At 39.3% G+C, this 18,266-nt stretch overlaps 2 protein-coding genes across 5 annotated transcripts; one reads left to right on the top strand and one right to left on the bottom strand.

Annotated features, from left to right (window-relative positions):
* Positions 1–1,380: 1,380 nt before the first annotated feature.
* On the top strand, positions 1,381–13,244 carry dnm1l (dynamin 1-like). Of its 4 annotated transcripts, XM_055029110.1 has the most exons (20): positions 1,381–1,625; positions 3,712–3,856; positions 4,166–4,195; positions 5,413–5,459; positions 5,900–5,971; positions 6,061–6,147; positions 7,348–7,510; positions 7,654–7,774; positions 7,893–8,024; positions 8,918–9,124; positions 9,216–9,336; positions 9,428–9,583; positions 9,665–9,754; positions 9,835–9,927; positions 10,040–10,093; positions 10,265–10,336; positions 11,220–11,396; positions 11,987–12,096; positions 12,210–12,369; positions 12,777–13,244. In XM_055029110.1, exons 1-20 carry the CDS (start codon positions 1,524–1,526, stop codon positions 12,831–12,833), a joined length of 2,196 nt encoding a protein of 731 aa, XP_054885085.1. In that variant the 5' UTR covers positions 1,381–1,523; the 3' UTR covers positions 12,834–13,244. The 4 variants fall into 4 exon arrangements, with proteins under 4 accessions (XP_054885085.1, XP_054885092.1, XP_054885101.1 ...); XM_055029117.1 differs by lacking the exon at positions 4,166–4,195 and having other exon boundaries at positions 1,382–1,625; XM_055029126.1 differs by lacking the exon at positions 10,265–10,336 and having other exon boundaries at positions 1,382–1,625.
* A 202-nt stretch (positions 13,245–13,446) lies between these two features.
* Positions 13,447–18,055, bottom strand: tnnt2d (troponin T2d, cardiac). The gene is made up of 12 exons (XM_055029147.1): positions 17,926–18,055; positions 17,262–17,316; positions 17,112–17,122; positions 15,511–15,532; positions 15,359–15,416; positions 15,146–15,262; positions 14,980–15,057; positions 14,769–14,879; positions 14,141–14,253; positions 13,950–14,040; positions 13,801–13,838; positions 13,447–13,642 (listed from the first exon to the last, which is right to left on the bottom strand). Exons 2-12 carry the CDS (start codon positions 17,297–17,299, stop codon positions 13,597–13,599), a joined length of 723 nt encoding a protein of 240 aa, XP_054885122.1. The 5' UTR covers positions 17,300–17,316; positions 17,926–18,055; the 3' UTR covers positions 13,447–13,596.
* Positions 18,056–18,266: the final 211 nt, after the last annotated feature.

The following is an 18,266-nucleotide window of genomic DNA, read 5'->3' as shown; positions in this document are numbered from 1 at the left end:
AAGTTGAGGGTCGCATGGATTCCACTCAATATCAACAGATTCTTGAGACTAATATTCAAGAATCAGTTATGAAGTTGAAGCTACGCCGGGGATGGATATTTTAGCAAGACGATGATCCAAAACACCGCTCCAAATCTACTCAGGCATTCATGCAGAGGAACAATTACAATGTTCTGGAATGGCCATCCCAATCCCCAGACCTGAATTTCATTGAACATCTGTGGGATGATTTGAAGCGGGCTGTCCATGCTCGGCGACCATCAAACTTAACTGAACTGGAATTGTTTTCCAAAGAAGAATGGTCAAAAATACCTTCATCCAGGATCCAGGATCTCATTAGAAGCTACAGGAAGCGACTAGAGGCTGTTATTTTTGCAAAAGGAGGATCTACTAAATATTATTGTTGCTTTTCTGTTGAGGTGCCCATATTTTTGCACCTGTCAGATTTTGTGTTTATGCGTACTGCACATTTTCTTTTAGTCCAATAAACATCAGTTCAATATTGAAATGTTACTGTGTCCATAAGTTATTGGTTATATCAAACTGAAATAGCTATTGCAAACATCCAAATATTTAGAGACAAAAATAATTAAGATTAATAGGGGTGCCCAAACGTTTTCATATGACTGTATATTTATGTATAAATATATAGATATATCTATAAACATACAAATATAGATATATAGGTCTATATATGTATATTTATAGATATATACAGATATATATAGATATATCTATATAAATGTACCATAAGCTGTATTGGCCCATAAGCTTCCTGTGTATGGAAGCTCATTTCCCATCCCATGTGTCATGTGACCATAATCACATGACACAGGCCCCCCTTGTCGCACTCAGACAATGGGGGCCAAACAGGTCTTTCGTGACCTGACATTTCCCTTGAGCAGAGCATAGCTTGTAAACTTAAGAAAGGATATCCGATCTTAAAGCCCATTGAGTCTCCAATGGCTTAGTGTTTGCAAGCATTTACTGCAAAGACAAGGGAATGATTTGCGACCATATGATCTCAGAGGTCCAGCATTCAAAGGCTCTGCTTCTGCTGGTCATTGACGTCAATCTGTGACGTCACATTCGGAGTTTGAATGCGACAAAAAAAAAGAAAAAAAAAACGGTCACGTGACCAATTTCCTGCTGAGACAATCAGGTGTTTGGCATTGGTCACGTGACCTTTCTGTATGTTAAATTACCATTCCGGATAGTGAAAATGTAGTTTTGTCTAGTCAAAATGCATTTTCAGATATCTGGAACGTAATTACGGATAGTCAGACGGAACCCAATTTATGTTGAAACGGCTTGCCGTATTTTTTTTCCCCTGAACGTTGAACGGTACTTCCTGAACTGCAACTCCCACAATGCAGCTCGGTCAAACTGTTTGCGCAGTTGTGGCCAAATCCAACAGTCGAAAGTAGCTGTAGCGAAGGGGGGCATTGAATGACTTTGTCCTCGTGTGGTTTCTCGTGAAGAAAAGTTCTTTGGAGGACAGTTCGGTTCCGGGATCGGCGCTAATGGAGGCCCTTATACCTGTCATTAATAAGCTGCAAGATGTATTTAACACAGTCGGTGCGGATATCATTCAGCTGCCCCAGATAGTTGTTGTTGGAACCCAGGTGAGAAACGTCTCTGTGCTTAAAGGCTAGCGAGTTTTCTAGCCTGCGTGAACTAATTGTTGTGGCTGTTTGGCGTTACATTTTCTGCTGTTTGGTTGTTTCTTTTTCCCTCTAATTTTCAGCCAAACACCGTGTCAATAAACGAACTCTCTTGACCGCACACTGTTGTTGCATGTTCTATTTGAATAAGTACCGCTAGAGCTAGGTTAGCATTAGCTACCTTTGCTTATTCTGAACTGTTATTGACAGTTGGCATGAACGGCATTAGCATTAAAACCGCTGTCCTTTTACCGTTTTTACTCCCGTACCAGTTTAGCTAGGTACAAGCTCTGTTTTCATTCACCGTTCGCATTCATGATACTTTTTGTGTCATTTGAGAGTTCAGGGTGCGTCAAACAATAACGAATGCGTTTTAGAGTACCTTGTTTATCAGCTAAGTAAGCCATTATAGTTTAAAATGTGGTAGTAGCTATCGTGTGTAAACATTAGAGTCTAATTGGTTTAAAGTGGCAGGTTTTGTCGAAGAGATTTACCTTCACTTGGTTGCTAATTGGATGTAACTGCCTCAGACAGCTTGACTTCTATTCTAGGTGAGAGTTTGTAATGTTTGCTTGGCCTAATCAAAGTTCTCTAAAGAACATTTCCTGGACGGCCACTATCTAATCTGTTCCTCTTCTACAAAGTGAGAAAGTTTCCGTAAACTCAACTTTTGTCACCGTTATAATTTCAGTTCAGGACCTGCGTTCATAATAATAATTTTAAAAAAGTAATGTAATAATTATTTGCATTTCGCTCTCGTCCTCACTCGAAGTTAAACGTAACTCAAGTTGATATTTTTCTGTCCTGATATTCGATATGTGGGTTTTTACAAGCAGATTACCTGCCTCACTTCAGCAACTTCCTCCTGTGTACATGTACACTTCATAACAGGTATTTACAAACAAGTGGCTCAATCAGAGTATAATAAAATTGTTTGAATTTAATTGCTTAAATAAGCCACTGAGCTAGTTTTAGAAGTAAAAGTATTTTTTATTATATATATATATATATATATATAATATATATATATATATAGACTTTATTTCTAAGGAATCCTGAAGATATGAGGAAAGTACATGAGTGTAGAGATGCACCAATAAGGGCTTTTCCCGGCTGATGACGTTTTCAATTTTTCAGCTGATTGAGATTTTGATTAGTTCCACAGTTTATTAGGGCTGTAATACTTAAAGGAGAACATAAGTGTCCTTTGACAGAGGTTATAGCTTTGAATCCAAGAGAAAATAAAAGTATAACTATCACTGGTTTTTTTTTTCTTCTCTACTTGAAGTGCATGCTGATGTGTTTTTATGCAAAGCTGTTAGTGTCGGTGTAAAAATGGAACGTGTGAAAAATGTCAGATGTTTTTTGTATTAGGCGTTCTGATTAGAGCCAATCAAAGAAAAACCGCCTGAGTTATTGATGCGTCCATAACAATGGACCTGTGGCTATGTCGCTGCTTGATGACTCCCGATGTCCCGGTAGAATAAGTGCAACTAGCTCATTTATTTTCCCCTCACCTCCCCCCCCAAAAAATTAATAAAATAAGCAAAATTGATGATGGTAGAAGCAATCAAATGTAAGATATATTTTGAGACATTTTATGAATAAATTTCCATGTATTTCAAACTTTTTAAGGCCTAAAATTAAGTCATCTTTGCTGGACTTTGTCATAAACCTAGTGGAACATTTTAGAGCAACTCCACCCTTACGCTCACACTTTTTGTCTGGAGTGCTTTTCTTATGTGGTTACAGCTAAATGTCTTGAATCGCTGACTAGTCCAACCCTCAAGCGATGACTCATTTAGGAATCTCTGCATGAATAATGGGTTCATTTTAGCCCCAACTCCTCTGTGCAGTAGAAGTGTCCTGAAAGATGGAATGAAATGCCACTGTAGGTGTAACCAGCAGCCACATATGTTCTCTTATTATTTGCCTGTTGGGACTGGTTTTTCCTGTCAAGAAATGATTTGTGTGTCACCTTAGTCACATCTAAATGCTGCTGTGTGTTTTCTTGCAGTGTTTATAATGTTGTTGCTGTTGTCCACAGAGCAGTGGGAAGAGCTCTGTTTTAGAGAGCCTAGTCGGCCGGGACATCCTACCTCGCGGGACCGGCATCGTGACGCGTCGGCCCCTCATCCTCCAGCTTGTACACATTGACGCAGAGGATCGCAGGAAAACCAATGAAGAGAATGGTAACATAACCATCACCTCTTCCTCTTTTTTTTTTTTTTTAAACTTGACTGATTTCAATTAGTTATGTCCTACTTATTTAAATATTTCTTGAGACCAGAATACCTGTATGGTTCTCTTTCTGTAGGTGTCTGTCTTTGTGTTTTTTGTTAACTGTCTGAAAGCTCTTTGAACAGCCACCTTTAGTCTTTAACGCTTTCTTATTCCTCTGGAATTTGCCTCAGAGTGATGCTGCATTGCTTCACTATCACTCAAACGCTACAGAAAGATGCTGCAGAAAGCCTAACCTTTCTGTCTCTCTCCAAACACAGCATCCAAGAAAAATGGCCGCCTTCACAAAGGTCTCCTTTTCTGTTTTCTAGATTTTACCCCCACCTGTGAACCCATCCCACTTGCTCAGCTGTTTGCCCCTTTTTGCTTCACCCTCCCTCCTATTTTTGTAGCTGTTTAAAGTAATACATCTATTGCAAATAATTTTACCTTTTAATTTCATTAAAATAAATCTATTCAATGGGTAAAAAAAAAATTCAATATCAAGAAATAATTGCTTTAAAAAAATATTTTGTACAGCCCTCTTTTACTTTGACTTTTATTCAAACATTTTGTGAAGTTGGAGCATACAGATGGAGAGTCTCTTTGATCATTGCTTGTAGCACTGTCCTGCTGGACCTTCCAGATCTCAGGTTCCTTCTTTAGCTCTCTTCAGCATTACACGCAGGTTTTCAATCGCGTTGTCGTCTGGGCTCTGAGAATGCTGTAGAAGAAGAAAGTTGACTTCCATCTCTGGTGAATCACGTCTGTATTAATTTGGGCTTATGCTTTGGATCATTATTCAGCAGTAATGTGACAACCACTGGTTAGTTTCGTGGCAGATTGTACCAGATTGTTAAAAATATGTTCCTGTTTTGTTCAGTAAACTCCTTTTTACTTTTTTTTTTTTTTGCCTTTACTCCTACTCAGCTATGGTGTCTAATGGTTGCTTTGGAGGTTGGTGATTCCAAGATGAGTCTAATGAGGAGTTTTATTTGTGTTCCTTGCCATTCTGCCCTCTGAGCATGATAACAAGATAAATGTGGACATTGCCGTCAAATAAAATTTGATTGATTGATTGATTGATAAGGGCGAGTAACGAAAAAGTGAGGATCATATTTATGCTCCACAATTGTATAAATTAATACATAATACATTGATCAACTTAAAAAAAGTATAAATTAGAAACTGCTTCAGTTACATTTCTAATAAAAGAATTGATAGAGGTACCAATAAATTTAAATAGCTCTATGTATTCTGCTTCTGTGTCTCGTCTACCTGCTTCATTTCTTTTTTTTCCCTCCCTTTAACAGCATTTTTTAAAAATTTTTTTGCTGTCATTGTGTAAACACGTCCAAGTTTTTTTTTGCTGTGGGCTTTGCAGCTGTCCATGTTTAGTTTTAGTTTTTCCATTCCGTCTTCGCTCTGTGAGAAAATTCCTCCCAGAGGACATTCACAAGGGGACTGTTGCCATAGCGGCAGCCATGTTTTCATGACCATGTCCGATCTTATCTTTGTGTCTCTTCAGGCATCGAGGGAGAGGAATGGGGTAAATTCTTGCACACCAAAAACAAGGTAGAATTCACCGACGTTTCTCCTTGCATGCCTTTCCTCTTCATTGACGTTTCTGTTTGTAGTCTGCTGTGTATAAATGTCTGAATATTATATTATTACATTTGAATATAGTGCCTGTCTTCTATTAATACCATACTACTTAATGAGTAGCTACATCAGGCTATTTCTACAAGTGTAGCACAAGATCTACAACCTGTAATAAGAGTCGGTGGCCTCCTCTTAACTGCTAAAAATATATTTGGCTGGACAGTAAATGTCCTTCATAGATAGATCTATAAAAGGTGGTTCTTAATGTACTTGCAGCCTAACACTAAAGAGATCAGAGGGTTTCTTTTTTAATATTTTTGCTCCTTTCCTTCATCTTTGTTGAAAAATTCTACTTGAATGGATGCCATCTGTTCCTGCCATCCTTACATCCTGTGGCTAACATTCACTTTCAGATCTATGCAGAATTTGAGGAAATCAGGAAAGAGATTGAGGCAGAAACGGAAAGAATTACGGGTAATAACAAGGTAGGCTTAGAAAGGAATTATTTAAAAAAAAAGCCATTTCACTCGAACATTTTTATTGAAAATGATTAATCGTGGCATTTTTGTTTCAGGGTATTAGTGATGAACCCATTCACCTGAAAATCTTCTCTCCACATGTTGTGAACCTCACACTAGTGGACCTTCCTGGCATCACAAAAGTAAGATAAGTTTCGGTCTCGCTTTGACAATCTCCAGCATAGATGTGTAATTTTTTTTTACGTTGTTTATGGAAATTATAAAATTCCTTTAGTTGCCTTTTTAATTGGGCAATTTAGTCTTTATTTTTCAAAAACAGGTACAGATTTGGGTGCAGAAATGATTGTAGAAAAGGTTTTATGTACGATTAATGAAATCTTGTGTGCAGGTTCCCAGAGTATCCACGATTACACATTAAAATATCAGGTTGATGGACACCATGGTCATTTACAAGCCGCTCCCCTGTTTAGTTATAGTTTAATTAGCTGTACCCACAAAATATCTGGTGAGGAGGAATGAAAAATGCATTTCCTTAAAATGTTAAACTAAAAGCATCACGGTGGATGCATCTCCAATGATGAAAAAACACACAGCAAAAGTTCTGAGGTTGGTATTGATCCCTAACGGCTGCATGGAGGACTTCTACAGCCATGTACCTCAGAAAGCTCTCAGATTTTTAAAAAGCATTTTCTCTTCTGGATGCTAAATTCTTTTTTTCTACATTATCCTCTGTCTTGTAAAATCAGACATTCCAAAGAAGTTCAGTTTATTATGCACTTTTACATGTTTAAAAGAAAATCTGCAAGTACTACAAATGGATAAATTCATAATAGAGATTTGCAACTTAAATGAAAAGACACATTTGAAAAGTGATCCCTAAGTTTAGTACATTTCTATTGCATTTTACTACGTCTTGCTTAAAACTTCCAACAATATTTAGTCTACTGCAGAAGCACAGCTTTTCATGACCTGCTGATAATTGCCTAATCAGTTTTCCAACGTGAGTTTAATTTAAGTCTTACAACTGTGCAGTTATACAAATTTGTTGCTCAATTCTGATTTTTCCTTACAAATTTTCTCTAAGAATACAGCAAACATGTAATCTTTTTTTTATTTACGTACTATTCTACTTTGCATGTATGCTTCCATTTAATGTTTTTCCACTTAAAGGCACAGACAGCAATAGTCTGCAAATCTGGGATTTATTGAACATACTAAGTCAAAATATAAGAAACTTAATAAAATTTTAAGTTTGGTCTTTAAAAAAAAAAAGATCAAATACAAATAAATAAATTATGTTCAACTGGAACATGTTAGCTTAGGTCTGACTGGGCCATTTCACTGCCTTTTGGTTTAAAACCTTTATTTATTTCTTTATATAGCTACCAGTGGGGGACCAACCTAATGACATAGAGATCCAGATCAGGGAGCTGATTTTAAAATACATCTCCAACCCTAACTCCATAATCCTGGCTGTGACTGCTGCCAACACCGACATGGCGACGTCAGAGGCTCTAAAGGTGGCCCGAGAGGTCGACCCAGATGGTAAATGCCATCTTTGTTTTGACAGTCGTCAGAACTGGACATTTGTTTTGATGTCGCATTGAGGGTTTTTTTTCCCCTCTGAGTCGTGCAGGTCTGAATTCCCTGCTGTGTTTGAACTTCATGGGTGTGCCTTTTATGTCCAGGAAGGAGGACCCTCGCTGTGGTGACCAAGCTGGATCTTATGGACGCTGGCACAGATGCCATGGATGTTCTGATGGGCAGAGTCATTCCTGTCAAACTGGGTATTATTGGAGTAGTTAACAGGTATTACCGGAACATCTTGCGCTCGTATACAACTCCAGTCCCGGCAATAATAGTAGAAAACGAAGCTTAATTTCACAGCTCAACACATTCTGATCGCCGCTTTTGTGCTTTTTCCCAGGAGTCAGTTGGACATCAATCAAAAGAAATTAGTGGCGGATTCCATTCGTGATGAATATGCCTTCCTACAAAAGAAGTACCCATCTCTCGCAAACAGAAATGGAACTAAATATCTGGCTAGAACATTAAACAGGTATTCAACTTAAAATCCAGTGATAGATTACTTATAAATGCAATGGTTAACAGTGTTCTGTTCAATTGGGTGTGTTTTAAAACATTTGAACTAATCTGGATTATTACTGACCAAAATAACCAAACTGGTGTCAAACTCATTTTTGTTTTGGGCCAGATCCAGATTATGAATGCTCTTAAAGGGCCGCTTGTGCCAGAATATATTGATAAAACATGTTCACAAATTCTTAAAATAAAATAATGTTGAACATGTTTTCAGTCCCTCCACAATTTTATGAATACTTTGTGATTTTTATTTTTTTTATTTATTTTAGTTTTACAATAAAAATTTCAATGTTTGTGGTGTTAATTTGAAAATATTTGCAATATTTGCGCTTATTCATGTTGGTAAATGCAACTTTTTATTACTGGTTGTATCGATCATAGACTATAATCTCACATTAATTAAGGTTGAGGCAGCTGTTTGGTCCAAGTAAGAATTTATGAGAAAAATCTGCAATAAACTTCCTACTATCTATTAATGGGAAAAGTGCGGGGACTTGTTGATTTTGCTCAAATTTCCACAATAATTTGCAAGAAACTGGAGGGACTGATTGATGTAATTGGGCAGTAGACAGAGAAACTACATTGATTTGGTTGGTGAAATAATATTTAAGCACACTTACTGTTTTGTCTAGAACTTTGAGGGTCACATAAAAAACTATGGCCAGCTGGATTTGGAAATATTTGCGATATTTCCTGGAGTTTGACACACATGCTTTAAGGGAATAAAATGACCAAGAAGGAGTGTTTGTAATCTTTCATCTACTTAACTTCTACGTTTTAATTATGAACAGTTTGATACCTTGTTGCAGCTTGCTATACTGGCTGAACTCGTGTGTTTTGTCATCGTAGGTTGCTGATGCATCACATCAGAGACTGCCTTCCTGAGCTGAAGACGAGGATCAACGTGCTGGCGGCGCAGTACCAGTCTCTGCTGAACAGCTACGGTGAGCCTGTCGAGGACAAGAGCGCCACCTTGCTGCAGCTCATCACCAAGTTTGCAGCAGAGTACTGCAACACCATAGAGGGCACGGCCAAGTACATCGAGACAGCCGAGCTGTGAGTTGCGTTTCTAAGTCTGGGAAATTCACTAATGGATTCTTAAATTTTGAACAAATCTTTAAAGTTTTAAAAAAATATATTTTTCCAGATGTGGCGGCGCAAGAATTTGTTATATTTTCCACGAGACATTCGGTCGCACGTTGGAGTCTGTGGATCCACTGGGCGGCCTGACCACCATCGACGTGCTGACGGCAATCAGGAATGCAACGGTGGGGGGGGTTTTGCTGCATTTTTCTGTCGTGATCTTAGTCTCAAGCCGGGGTCTTCAGGATGGGTCACTGTTTGAATCTCTCCTGACAGGGGCCGAGGCCAGCTTTGTTCGTGCCCGAAGTTTCGTTTGAGCTGCTTGTCAAGCGGCAGATCAAACGCCTGGAGGAGCCCAGTCTGCGTTGTGTCGAGCTGGTTCACGAGGAGATGCAGAGGATCATCCAGCACTGCAGCAATTACAGCACACAGGCGAGAAATACCCTCAGAAACATCCAAAGGCACGCTGGGAATGTACGAATAATTAAACATGCGTTTAATTCCTCTTTGCAGGAATTATTAAGATTTCCAAAACTCCATGATGCCATCGTGGAGGTGGTCACATCTCTCCTCAGAAGGAGACTTCCAGTCACAAATGACATGGTCAGAGTCTTATTGATCACCGGTGAGCATTCTGTTGGCATTTTAAATCTGATCAGTTTCATTTTCTGATCTCTCTTCAGGTTCATAACCTGGTAGCCATTGAGCTATCCTACATCAACACCAAACACCCCGACTTTGCAGATGCCATTGGCCTCATGAACAATAATCTAGATGTAAGAAAATTAGATTTAACATTTCTTTTGTCCGTAGGACTCTTTAATGGTGATGGCAACACTTTGTTTGTGTTTCTAGAAAAATGCTTCTGATATAATTTCACTTTTTTAGGAGCAGAGACGCAGCAGAATGAGAGACTTGCCTCCCTCTGTCCCCAGAGATAAGGTACACTCTGCCTGTGAACGTTTTCTTAAAAGCTCAATAGGATTCGTCATTCATGCAGTTTAATGTTCTTTATTTTCCTAATTTCAAATTGCTTCTAAATCTGTAGCTCCTGATCGTTGTAGCTTTAGGCTGTTTCCTATTCCCTCTGTTCTTCCTCTGGTTTGCTTTTAGTCCTTTAAAAGCCCCGTTGGGCAGTCTGTGTCCCCCTCTGAGCCTCTTGCCCTGGAAGGAGAGGCTGCTAAGGTGTGTCACTTTCTGTTGCTGCATACTTTGCATCCGTTCTCCCCTAACCTCCCCTAAAATTTCGCTTTTCTTTGCTTTCAAACACATGCAGCCATTTTTAATATTTATTAGTGATTTCACGTGTTGAGAAATGTGGCTGACATCTCCATGCCAGTAGCTCTAACTGTAGCTCTCCCTTTACATTTATAGTGACTTGTATAAACATTCACACCCCCACAACCTTTTCTATATTTGGTCATAATAAGACTTTAGTGTCTTTATTAGAACAATTTGTGATATTTCTGCTCAGAATAGGTACGTTGTTTGCAAATTAAATAGCCGAAATGTACGACATGCATTTGTTTCTTTCAGTCCCATCTACTCTGCTGAGCATTAATCAAATCCATTGAAACTAATTACAGAAGCCAATGAAATGGGAAATAAAGTTGTAAAAAGCTTTTGTGCAGCATTAGGTTTTATGAGGTTTATCTGCCAGAAAAAAAAATTCACCCTAAATACACAGCCAGAGAAACAAACTTTTTTTTTCCAATTTATTAATAGAAAAAAACGTTAATTTGTGTTGGTTTACAACGTAAAAGCCAAATACTACATTATAAAGTTCTAGCCTGCTAAGATGATAATAGGTTCATGAATACGTTACCGGGTCACTGTAAATGTTAAATTTGCTTGCAACAATCGCAGCCTTTTTTTTTTTTTTTCTGTGCTTCTTGCAAGTAGATATCTTGAACTTTTTTGTTGTCAGGAGAACTTTCGGCATGCTGAAAGTTGACATGGTTTGATTTTGATTGGGTGTGTATACCATCCCCTCCTCCGTCTTCCTCGTGCTTTTGAGCCTTTGTGAATCGTTTTTTTTTTTTTTTTCTCTTATGTCTTCTCAATGTAGGCAGCAGCCGGTGGGCTTCAGAGCGGTTCTGTTAGTGAGCAGGGAGATGGAGGCACAGGCAACTGGAGAGGCATGTTCAAGAAAGGAGAGGAGGGTCTACCAGCTGACAGGACGACACCCCAACCTCTACCCGCCGTCAGCCCGCACAGAGGCCATGCTGTCAACCTGCTGGATGTGGTATGTGCTCTGAAGTGGCTTAACTGGTCAGATTTTCAAAGTTGTTTTTTTTTCCATAGCAATGAAATATGGCTGATGTTAATATGTATTCTGAAGTAACTACAAATTGGCTAAATCTGTTGTAATAAATGTCTGGTTTTATTATAAAGAAAAAATACATGCACCTTGTACACAATTACATGTAACTTTCGGCTCTATGAGCAAATAAAATTAAGCCGTATGTATTTGTTGTTGCATGCTGTTGACACTAGAGGGCAGTCTCCTTACTTTGTGACCGTTTCATAAAGAGCAAAGAGACATGCTTCTACTTTTCTACAATTCTATTGACTTGAATTGTAAACAGAGAGATCAAACAACTGGACGGCAGACAAGTTTGTTATTCTGACAAAGATTTGTTCCGTTACCCCACATGAGCAACAAAGGTTTAATTTAAAAAAAAATATATATGTATGTTGTGATTGCTTCCCTTTTATTTCTGACACTGAAATGGGAAAAGGATAATAGTCTGTATTTTTTGTTTACTTATTGTATAAATGCTTTTGAATAAATGTCAGCAATCAAGAAGCTGATTTTCATCCTTTTGTCACCAGCCTGTACCAGTATCCAGAAAGCTGTCTGCTCGGGAGCAGAGAGACTGCGAGGTCATCGAGAGACTCATCAAGTCATACTTCCTTATTGTTCGGAAAAATATCCAAGACAGGTACACGGATGTATTTTTTATTTATTTATTTTATTTATATGGTAGTAGTAAATAAGTGGTTAAACACTGCGATTTCTACTTTCTGCCTCACCTAAATTATTGTTTGAACTCAGCGTACCAAAGGCTGTGATGCACTTCCTGGTGAACCATGTGAAGGACTGCCTGCAGAGCGAGCTGGTGGGTCAGTTATACAAGACCACCCTGCTGAATGACCTGCTGACCGAGTCTGAGGACATGGCTCAGAGACGCAACGAGGCCGCCGACATGCTAAAGGTGACACGTTCTTTACGCAGTGGCTTTAGCACTACAATGTGCTAAAACCACACTCGGGGGTCAATTAGATGAGAGGGGTGATATCAGTTTTTTTTTTAAAGGTCAGTGTAAGAAGGGTCGTTGCTTAAAGATTCAAAGGCTTCTTATCGGGTGAAAGCAAATGTTAGACCTCAAGCATTTGAGCTTGTAAGTGAACCTTCTAGTCAGTGAAGATTTTGATGTGTTGTTGCTGCACCAGGTTGGTGGTAAAAGTCAATACAGGAGCTTTAAGAAAATCTGGGAGCTTTAAGAAAATGTAACATCATTTTTTTTTTTTTTTTACAAAAGCCCTTTGTTTCATGCCCCAACGTATGTGTGGTGTTAGGGATGTCTAATGCTCCTGTGTTGTCGTGTCTCTGTGTGTCCAGGCTTTGCAGAAAGCCAGCCAGGTGATTGCAGAGATCAGAGAAACCCACATGTGGTGATCATCGCTGCTCTTCATCAAGTACCGTTCATGGCTTCAGGGACCGTCATCCTCACACACCATCCGTCTCCAGCATCCCCTCCGACCGAATCACGATGCACCTCGGAGCTATGAGACCACTTGAAACATGCACTGACGTTGAAAGTGTACCTCACCAGTATACAATTGTAATGTACAGAACAGCGAGGACTGTCTATATATAGGGCACGGTGTGTGGTAGCCCCTCTTGATCAGCATTACACGCATACTGTAGTCCCAGATTATATTTTTCTCAATGTAAGCAAAAGCAGAAACATGAGAAATTTTATGTCGCCACTGTGTGGAGTCTTGCTGGGAAACTTCTGCTCTTATTTTAGATTTAAATAAAAGCTATAAATGATTAAACCGTACTAAAAACGACTACTCTTCATTAAAAGTTACCAGAATGTATTACCTTTAAGTGATCGTTTAGAACTAATGACACTTTTGGTTTCTTGTTAATTGTTTTTAAAGCTAGATAAGACACATTTGTTGTCATTTAGATCTTTTTTATTATTATTTATTACAGTGTTATCTGATAAATAAGACAAATGCACATAGGGACAAATGGACAATTAATGGTTTGTAGAAATGAATCAGATTGGACGAAATGACCTATTTATTGTGTTGATCTCGTGATGGTTGACACGTACTTTAAGACAACAGGACGATAAACAGAATTGGGAGTATTTGAGCGGGTCAGCTACTGCTGCGAAGGTCTTCCTCGTCTCCGTCTCGCGGCAGCTTTACCTCAGACGGCCGCCCATCTTCCCCTTACCGCGACCTTTGGCACTGAAACATGGAGAGAAAAACACTCAGAACATCAGTGTGCACGGTACAACTCGTATTGTGTTACAGCATAAGGACTGATTCTAGTCATTGGTTTTTCTTTCGTGGTTTGAGAACTAAATATGGTACACTAATGCACTTCTTTTCTTTTTAAGACTTGCCTCTGGTGGTCTTGAACTCGGCAGAGAAGCTGGTTAATCTGCAAGGAAACAAACATCGAGCGTCTAGTGGCTTGCAGAAAATCACAGCATGGCATTTGACATGTAAGCAAAATACACCGATGATGCTTGTTTTGCTTTGCCAGACTTACATCATATTTCTGTCTTCTAAGTTTTTCGCTGAGATCAAACTTTTCAGACTCCAGGCCCCTCAGCGAATCCCACAGCTCCTTGGCCTTCTCCCTAAACACGTTTGTTGTAATTTCTCATTAAATTGACATCATGTGTATTAAAATGTTCTGGGACTAATTGAGCAAAAAGAACAAGCCAAGCTGAGTCGTACTTGAGTTTGTCCTCATTGAGGTGATCAACAGTGAGCGGCTTCCTGCGTTCTGCGAGGATCTTCTTCTTCTTCTCCCTCTCGGTTTGCTTCTTGCCTCCTTTCCTGGTGTCACTCTGTTTATCAGGTGGAAAGTAAACTATTAACCAGATGGACTTCCTTCTCACAATGAACCAGGAGATAGCTTTGTCTATAGCAGTGCTAGCCCCGCCCAATAACTAAAGCGGATTAAATAAATTCAAAGCACGGAACACGGTGCACTAAATAATAAAATATTATTTAACGAAACTTCGAGGCAGATAAATTATTCTCGAGGAATTTTAATAATCGATGTACTTGAGGAATCGTTTCAGCCCTATTTTCAAACATGATATTTTCACGTTTGACAATACAGTCAGCTATTGCTTCGTGGGATTGTGGGTGTTTAAATTGATAAAAATTACTTCATTAAATCAAATGAAACAAGTTATCTAAGGAACAAACTCATTTGTGTTTATGCGTCTGCTAGTTTTTAACTCGTCTCCTTACTTCAAGTGAAGATCTTGAATGCCAGATTTTTTTTAAAAATTCTAATTTCCTATTTTGATCCAAAATTGAAACGCTTTAGCAAATTAAAAACCAAATTGAAGACCTTTTGACCGGCGCCGTACTGTTGGCTCATGTTCGAGAGCGCCTTCTTCTTCTTGGCGTCCTCATCCTGCTTTTTACGCTGCTCCTCCTGCTCCTTGCGCTCCTTCTCCTCCTGCAGGAGAGGAACAAAGGAACAAAAAAAACCACCAAATCTCTCTTTGTGCTGCTCAGAGAGCAGTGAAGAAGTGAGTATTTCTGCAGACAAACCGTACAGCAAGTCTGGCTTGCCTCTCCTTCTCCCTCTCTGCCCTGATCCTCTGCTGCTCGGCTCTCTCGGCTCGACGAGTTTCCTGAAACACATTTGTACACAGAAGTTGGAGACTATTACGATAGAGTCTTGTCAGATCGACCTCTCTCCTCGGAGTCAGAAATGCTCACAATTCTGTTGACCAAGGCCACGAGCTCCTCTTCCTCCTTCTTCCTCTGGACGAAGTGGGCTTCAATCAAAGCCTGCAGCTCAGCCAGGTCTTTCTCCTGCCGCTTCCTGTAGATGTCCTGGCATCACAAGAGGAATCGAAGGGCCATCCTTTATGACAAGATGTACAAGGATCCAAGTGGATGTAGCATTATCAGAAAAGGAGGTGAACTTACATCAAAGTCCACTTTTTCCCCATCAGGCATCTTTGGGGCTGTAATATTTGTCATGAACCTGCAGAAGGTAGAGATGCGTTATTACTACGTAATATGAATCCTGATGGCGGTGGAAGGCTGACTGCTGCAAAGAAGAGAAGCTAAACACTCACTTGGGTTTGGGCTTGGACTCATCTACAGAAAGGAAAACAGTCTAGTCAGTTGAGGAAGTGCCGTGTTTATCCAGACAAATTTGAAACCATAGAGGTCAGTGTGAGCGAGTCAGTCATTGAAAACAGTTTAGCATATAACCACGACCCTTTATTTATTTATATTTTAGATTTTGTCACCTTCAAACCACAAACCAAATAGTTTCAGAAAACCGAAGGGATTCACATGTCTGGATCACTGGTTGTGATCTCCACAAGCCGTAAGCGGTGGCAGCATCATGCTGCGGGGAAGCTTTTCTTCGGAGGGGAAGATGGACAGAGGACCGGACAGTTAAAGAAGAAAGCTTGTTAAAATCTTTAAAAAAAAAAAACAAAACAGCTATAGTGCTTAACCTACAGCTAGAGCTTCTATGCAATGGCTTAGTTCAGGGCATCATGTGTTGGAACGGTCCAGTCAAAGTCCAGACTTAAATCCCATTGAGAATCTGTGGCAAGACCTAAACTAAGCTCAGATTCATGGTGACAGGAAAAAAGTTGCGCAGCAAAAATTTTTTAACCCAGGAGACCAAATTAAAATGTTTCTTTAAGACGTTATTTCCTTTTATTTCACAGCAGTGAGCTACTCAGAGTTGACCTGCCGGGGGAAAAAATCCCACAGAATACACTGATGTTTGCGGTTGTGATGGGAAAAGAAGCTTTAAAAAAAAGTTGAGTGTGAATACTTTTGAAAAGGCACAGCTAGAAGGAGAAAGCACGTGACCCGTTTATTAAACATGTTTTTTTTGTCATTACTCTTGTTCTAATGTAGTTCGGGTGTAGACTGGCGTAAGACACTCAACTTTCTTTAGAGACGACGTCCAGATGAGCCATAAAGATTTCCAGCACACTAACCTCAACGTTGTATAAATCAAAACTCAGCCTTGAAAGTTTTTACGTTTCCGTCTGACCCGTACACGACCGGTAACTTTCTCTGTCCATCTGGCTATCAGCTTTATTCATGTATTAAATAGTAATAATAATAAAACAACAACATACTAATGCGTGTGAATCAAATTCTCGCCCATTTAAGCTGTGTAAACATTCATTTGCACATTATTAAGAGATAAATCCAGAGTATAAAGCTCCGACAGGTGAGACCGATGTTTGTTTATGCCGCATTCAGAGTTTCCTGGGGGCCTGAGAATCACATCAGAATGGACCCCATAAAATGTACAGTCAGGATATTAATACCCATCCCAAAACAGGGAAGAAAAGCACCACAAATGACCCATATAAATTTATTTTCAGCTGTAGTGTGGCCCTCTTTCCAACAGCTGCGACAGCTGAGGTTATAATAAAGGTTGATCTTCAATCAGGAACATTTCAAAAATTTGACAAGGCGTTGCTAACAAAGAGGGCAATTCTTGAATGGTCTCAGTTTGAGACCAATACAAGAGTCCTGACATTAAAAAAAGAAAAAAACTGGAACTGGTCAAAAAAATGTATCCACTGCGAGACGAACACTGGCGTATAATTATTCATATGTTGGACAACATTAATACGTTGGACATTTTTGAGCTTTGTGCGACTTAAATAAAATAGGTTAGGTATGTTAGTTTTCTTACCTTCTCCCTCTCTTCAGCAAGACAGAAACACAGACAAAAAAAAAAAACAGAAAGAAAGAAGAAACACCTTAATTTAACATCACTTACATTTGCAAAACAGATATTTTATTTCGGACAGTTGTTTCACCAACAATAAAACTGATTACGTACAGAACTTCGTCGCCCGCTACTTCCTCTGTGTCTGACATTTGGTTCTGGTTGAGTTCTGCAAAATGGACCCCCGACCCCCTCCATCAGACTATATTTACACAGGCAAATATTTCTGATCATTAGACAACACAACAGACCTGGCGACGGCTCACAGAGGACTGAGTGTTATTGTTGTTATTGGACTAAACATCAGACTACTGCTGAAATAAATGGACCATAAAGCTCATGTCACCTGAAAAAGTTACAGAAATATGTCCTAAAATGATAAATGACAAAAAAAAAAGAAAAAAAAAGTGTGGGTTAAGAAAACAATGGCAATCTACAGATCAGACGTGTATTTATGCAAATGCAAAATGACTTCCTGATCAATTCTGATGCTTTTCATGCAAACTCTAAAAAACAATGACGGCCAAAACTCATATTCTATTAACTTGGATTTTATTCAGATCTTTTTTGTTTCTAAGTGAGAAAATTAGTACGAGTCTTAAGACAAATCAGCAGGCAGAGTACGAATGAGCACATTTCACTCTGAAAATCACTACTAAGGAAGACAAACTATAGCTTTAAATTCATTTTACAAGCAGTAAAAATAACTGAATTCATAAATTGGACTTTTTTTGTTTGTTCTCTTCATGTTCATATTGAACTTGCTAATCATTCTTACCTGTGACCCAGACAGAGGGAGGTCAGAGATGAGCAGCTTCAGACTTCAGCTCCTTGAGCTTCACCAGCAGCCTGAGCATCGAGGAGACATGGTCCGACCCTCCCGACTCATGTGACCGCAGCGCCCTATGGCTAACCAGTCTATTGTTAGGAAGCTGGACATCATGGCGCTGTTTCACTCACTCACACACACACACACACACACACACACACACACACACACACACACACATTCTGCAGGTATATTCCTGCTCTGGTAAAATATCATGCAGTCATTTAATCTTTCACCACCTCCTCGAGTTTCAACTCGGCCTCATAATTTAGCAAGTTGTTTGAAGGTAG

This window comes from Poeciliopsis prolifica, unplaced genomic scaffold (genome assembly GCF_027474105.1).
Source record: "Poeciliopsis prolifica strain line A6 unplaced genomic scaffold, Auburn_PproV2 SCAFFOLD001, whole genome shotgun sequence".
NCBI classification, from domain to species: Eukaryota; Metazoa; Chordata; class Actinopteri; order Cyprinodontiformes; family Poeciliidae; genus Poeciliopsis; species Poeciliopsis prolifica.
Note: the sequence above shows the minus strand (reverse complement) of the source record. Positions and strands in the feature narration are given on the sequence as shown.

Bases quoted from the DNA above. Each gene is read 5' to 3' on its own strand.
- dnm1l (XM_055029110.1), top strand. From the start codon at position 1,524: ATGGAGGCCCTTATACCTGTCATTAATAAGCTGCAAGATGTATTTAAC. The intron at 6,148-7,347 runs GTAAGATAAGTT...TTCTTTATATAG, and splicing joins ACCTTCCTGGCATCACAAAA to CTACCAGTGGGGGACCAACC. The intron at 9,755-9,834 runs GTCAGAGTCTTA...ATCTCTCTTCAG, and splicing joins TTCCAGTCACAAATGACATG to GTTCATAACCTGGTAGCCAT.
- tnnt2d (XM_055029147.1), bottom strand. From the start codon at position 17,299: ATGTCAGACACAGAGGAAGTAGCGGGCGACGAAGTTCT. The intron at 15,417-15,510 runs GTGAGTGTTTAG...TACCTTCTGCAG, and splicing joins GAGTCCAAGCCCAAACCCAA to GTTCATGACAAATATTACAG. The intron at 15,263-15,358 runs GTAAGTTCACCT...TTGTGATGCCAG, and splicing joins GGGAAAAAGTGGACTTTGAT to GACATCTACAGGAAGCGGCA.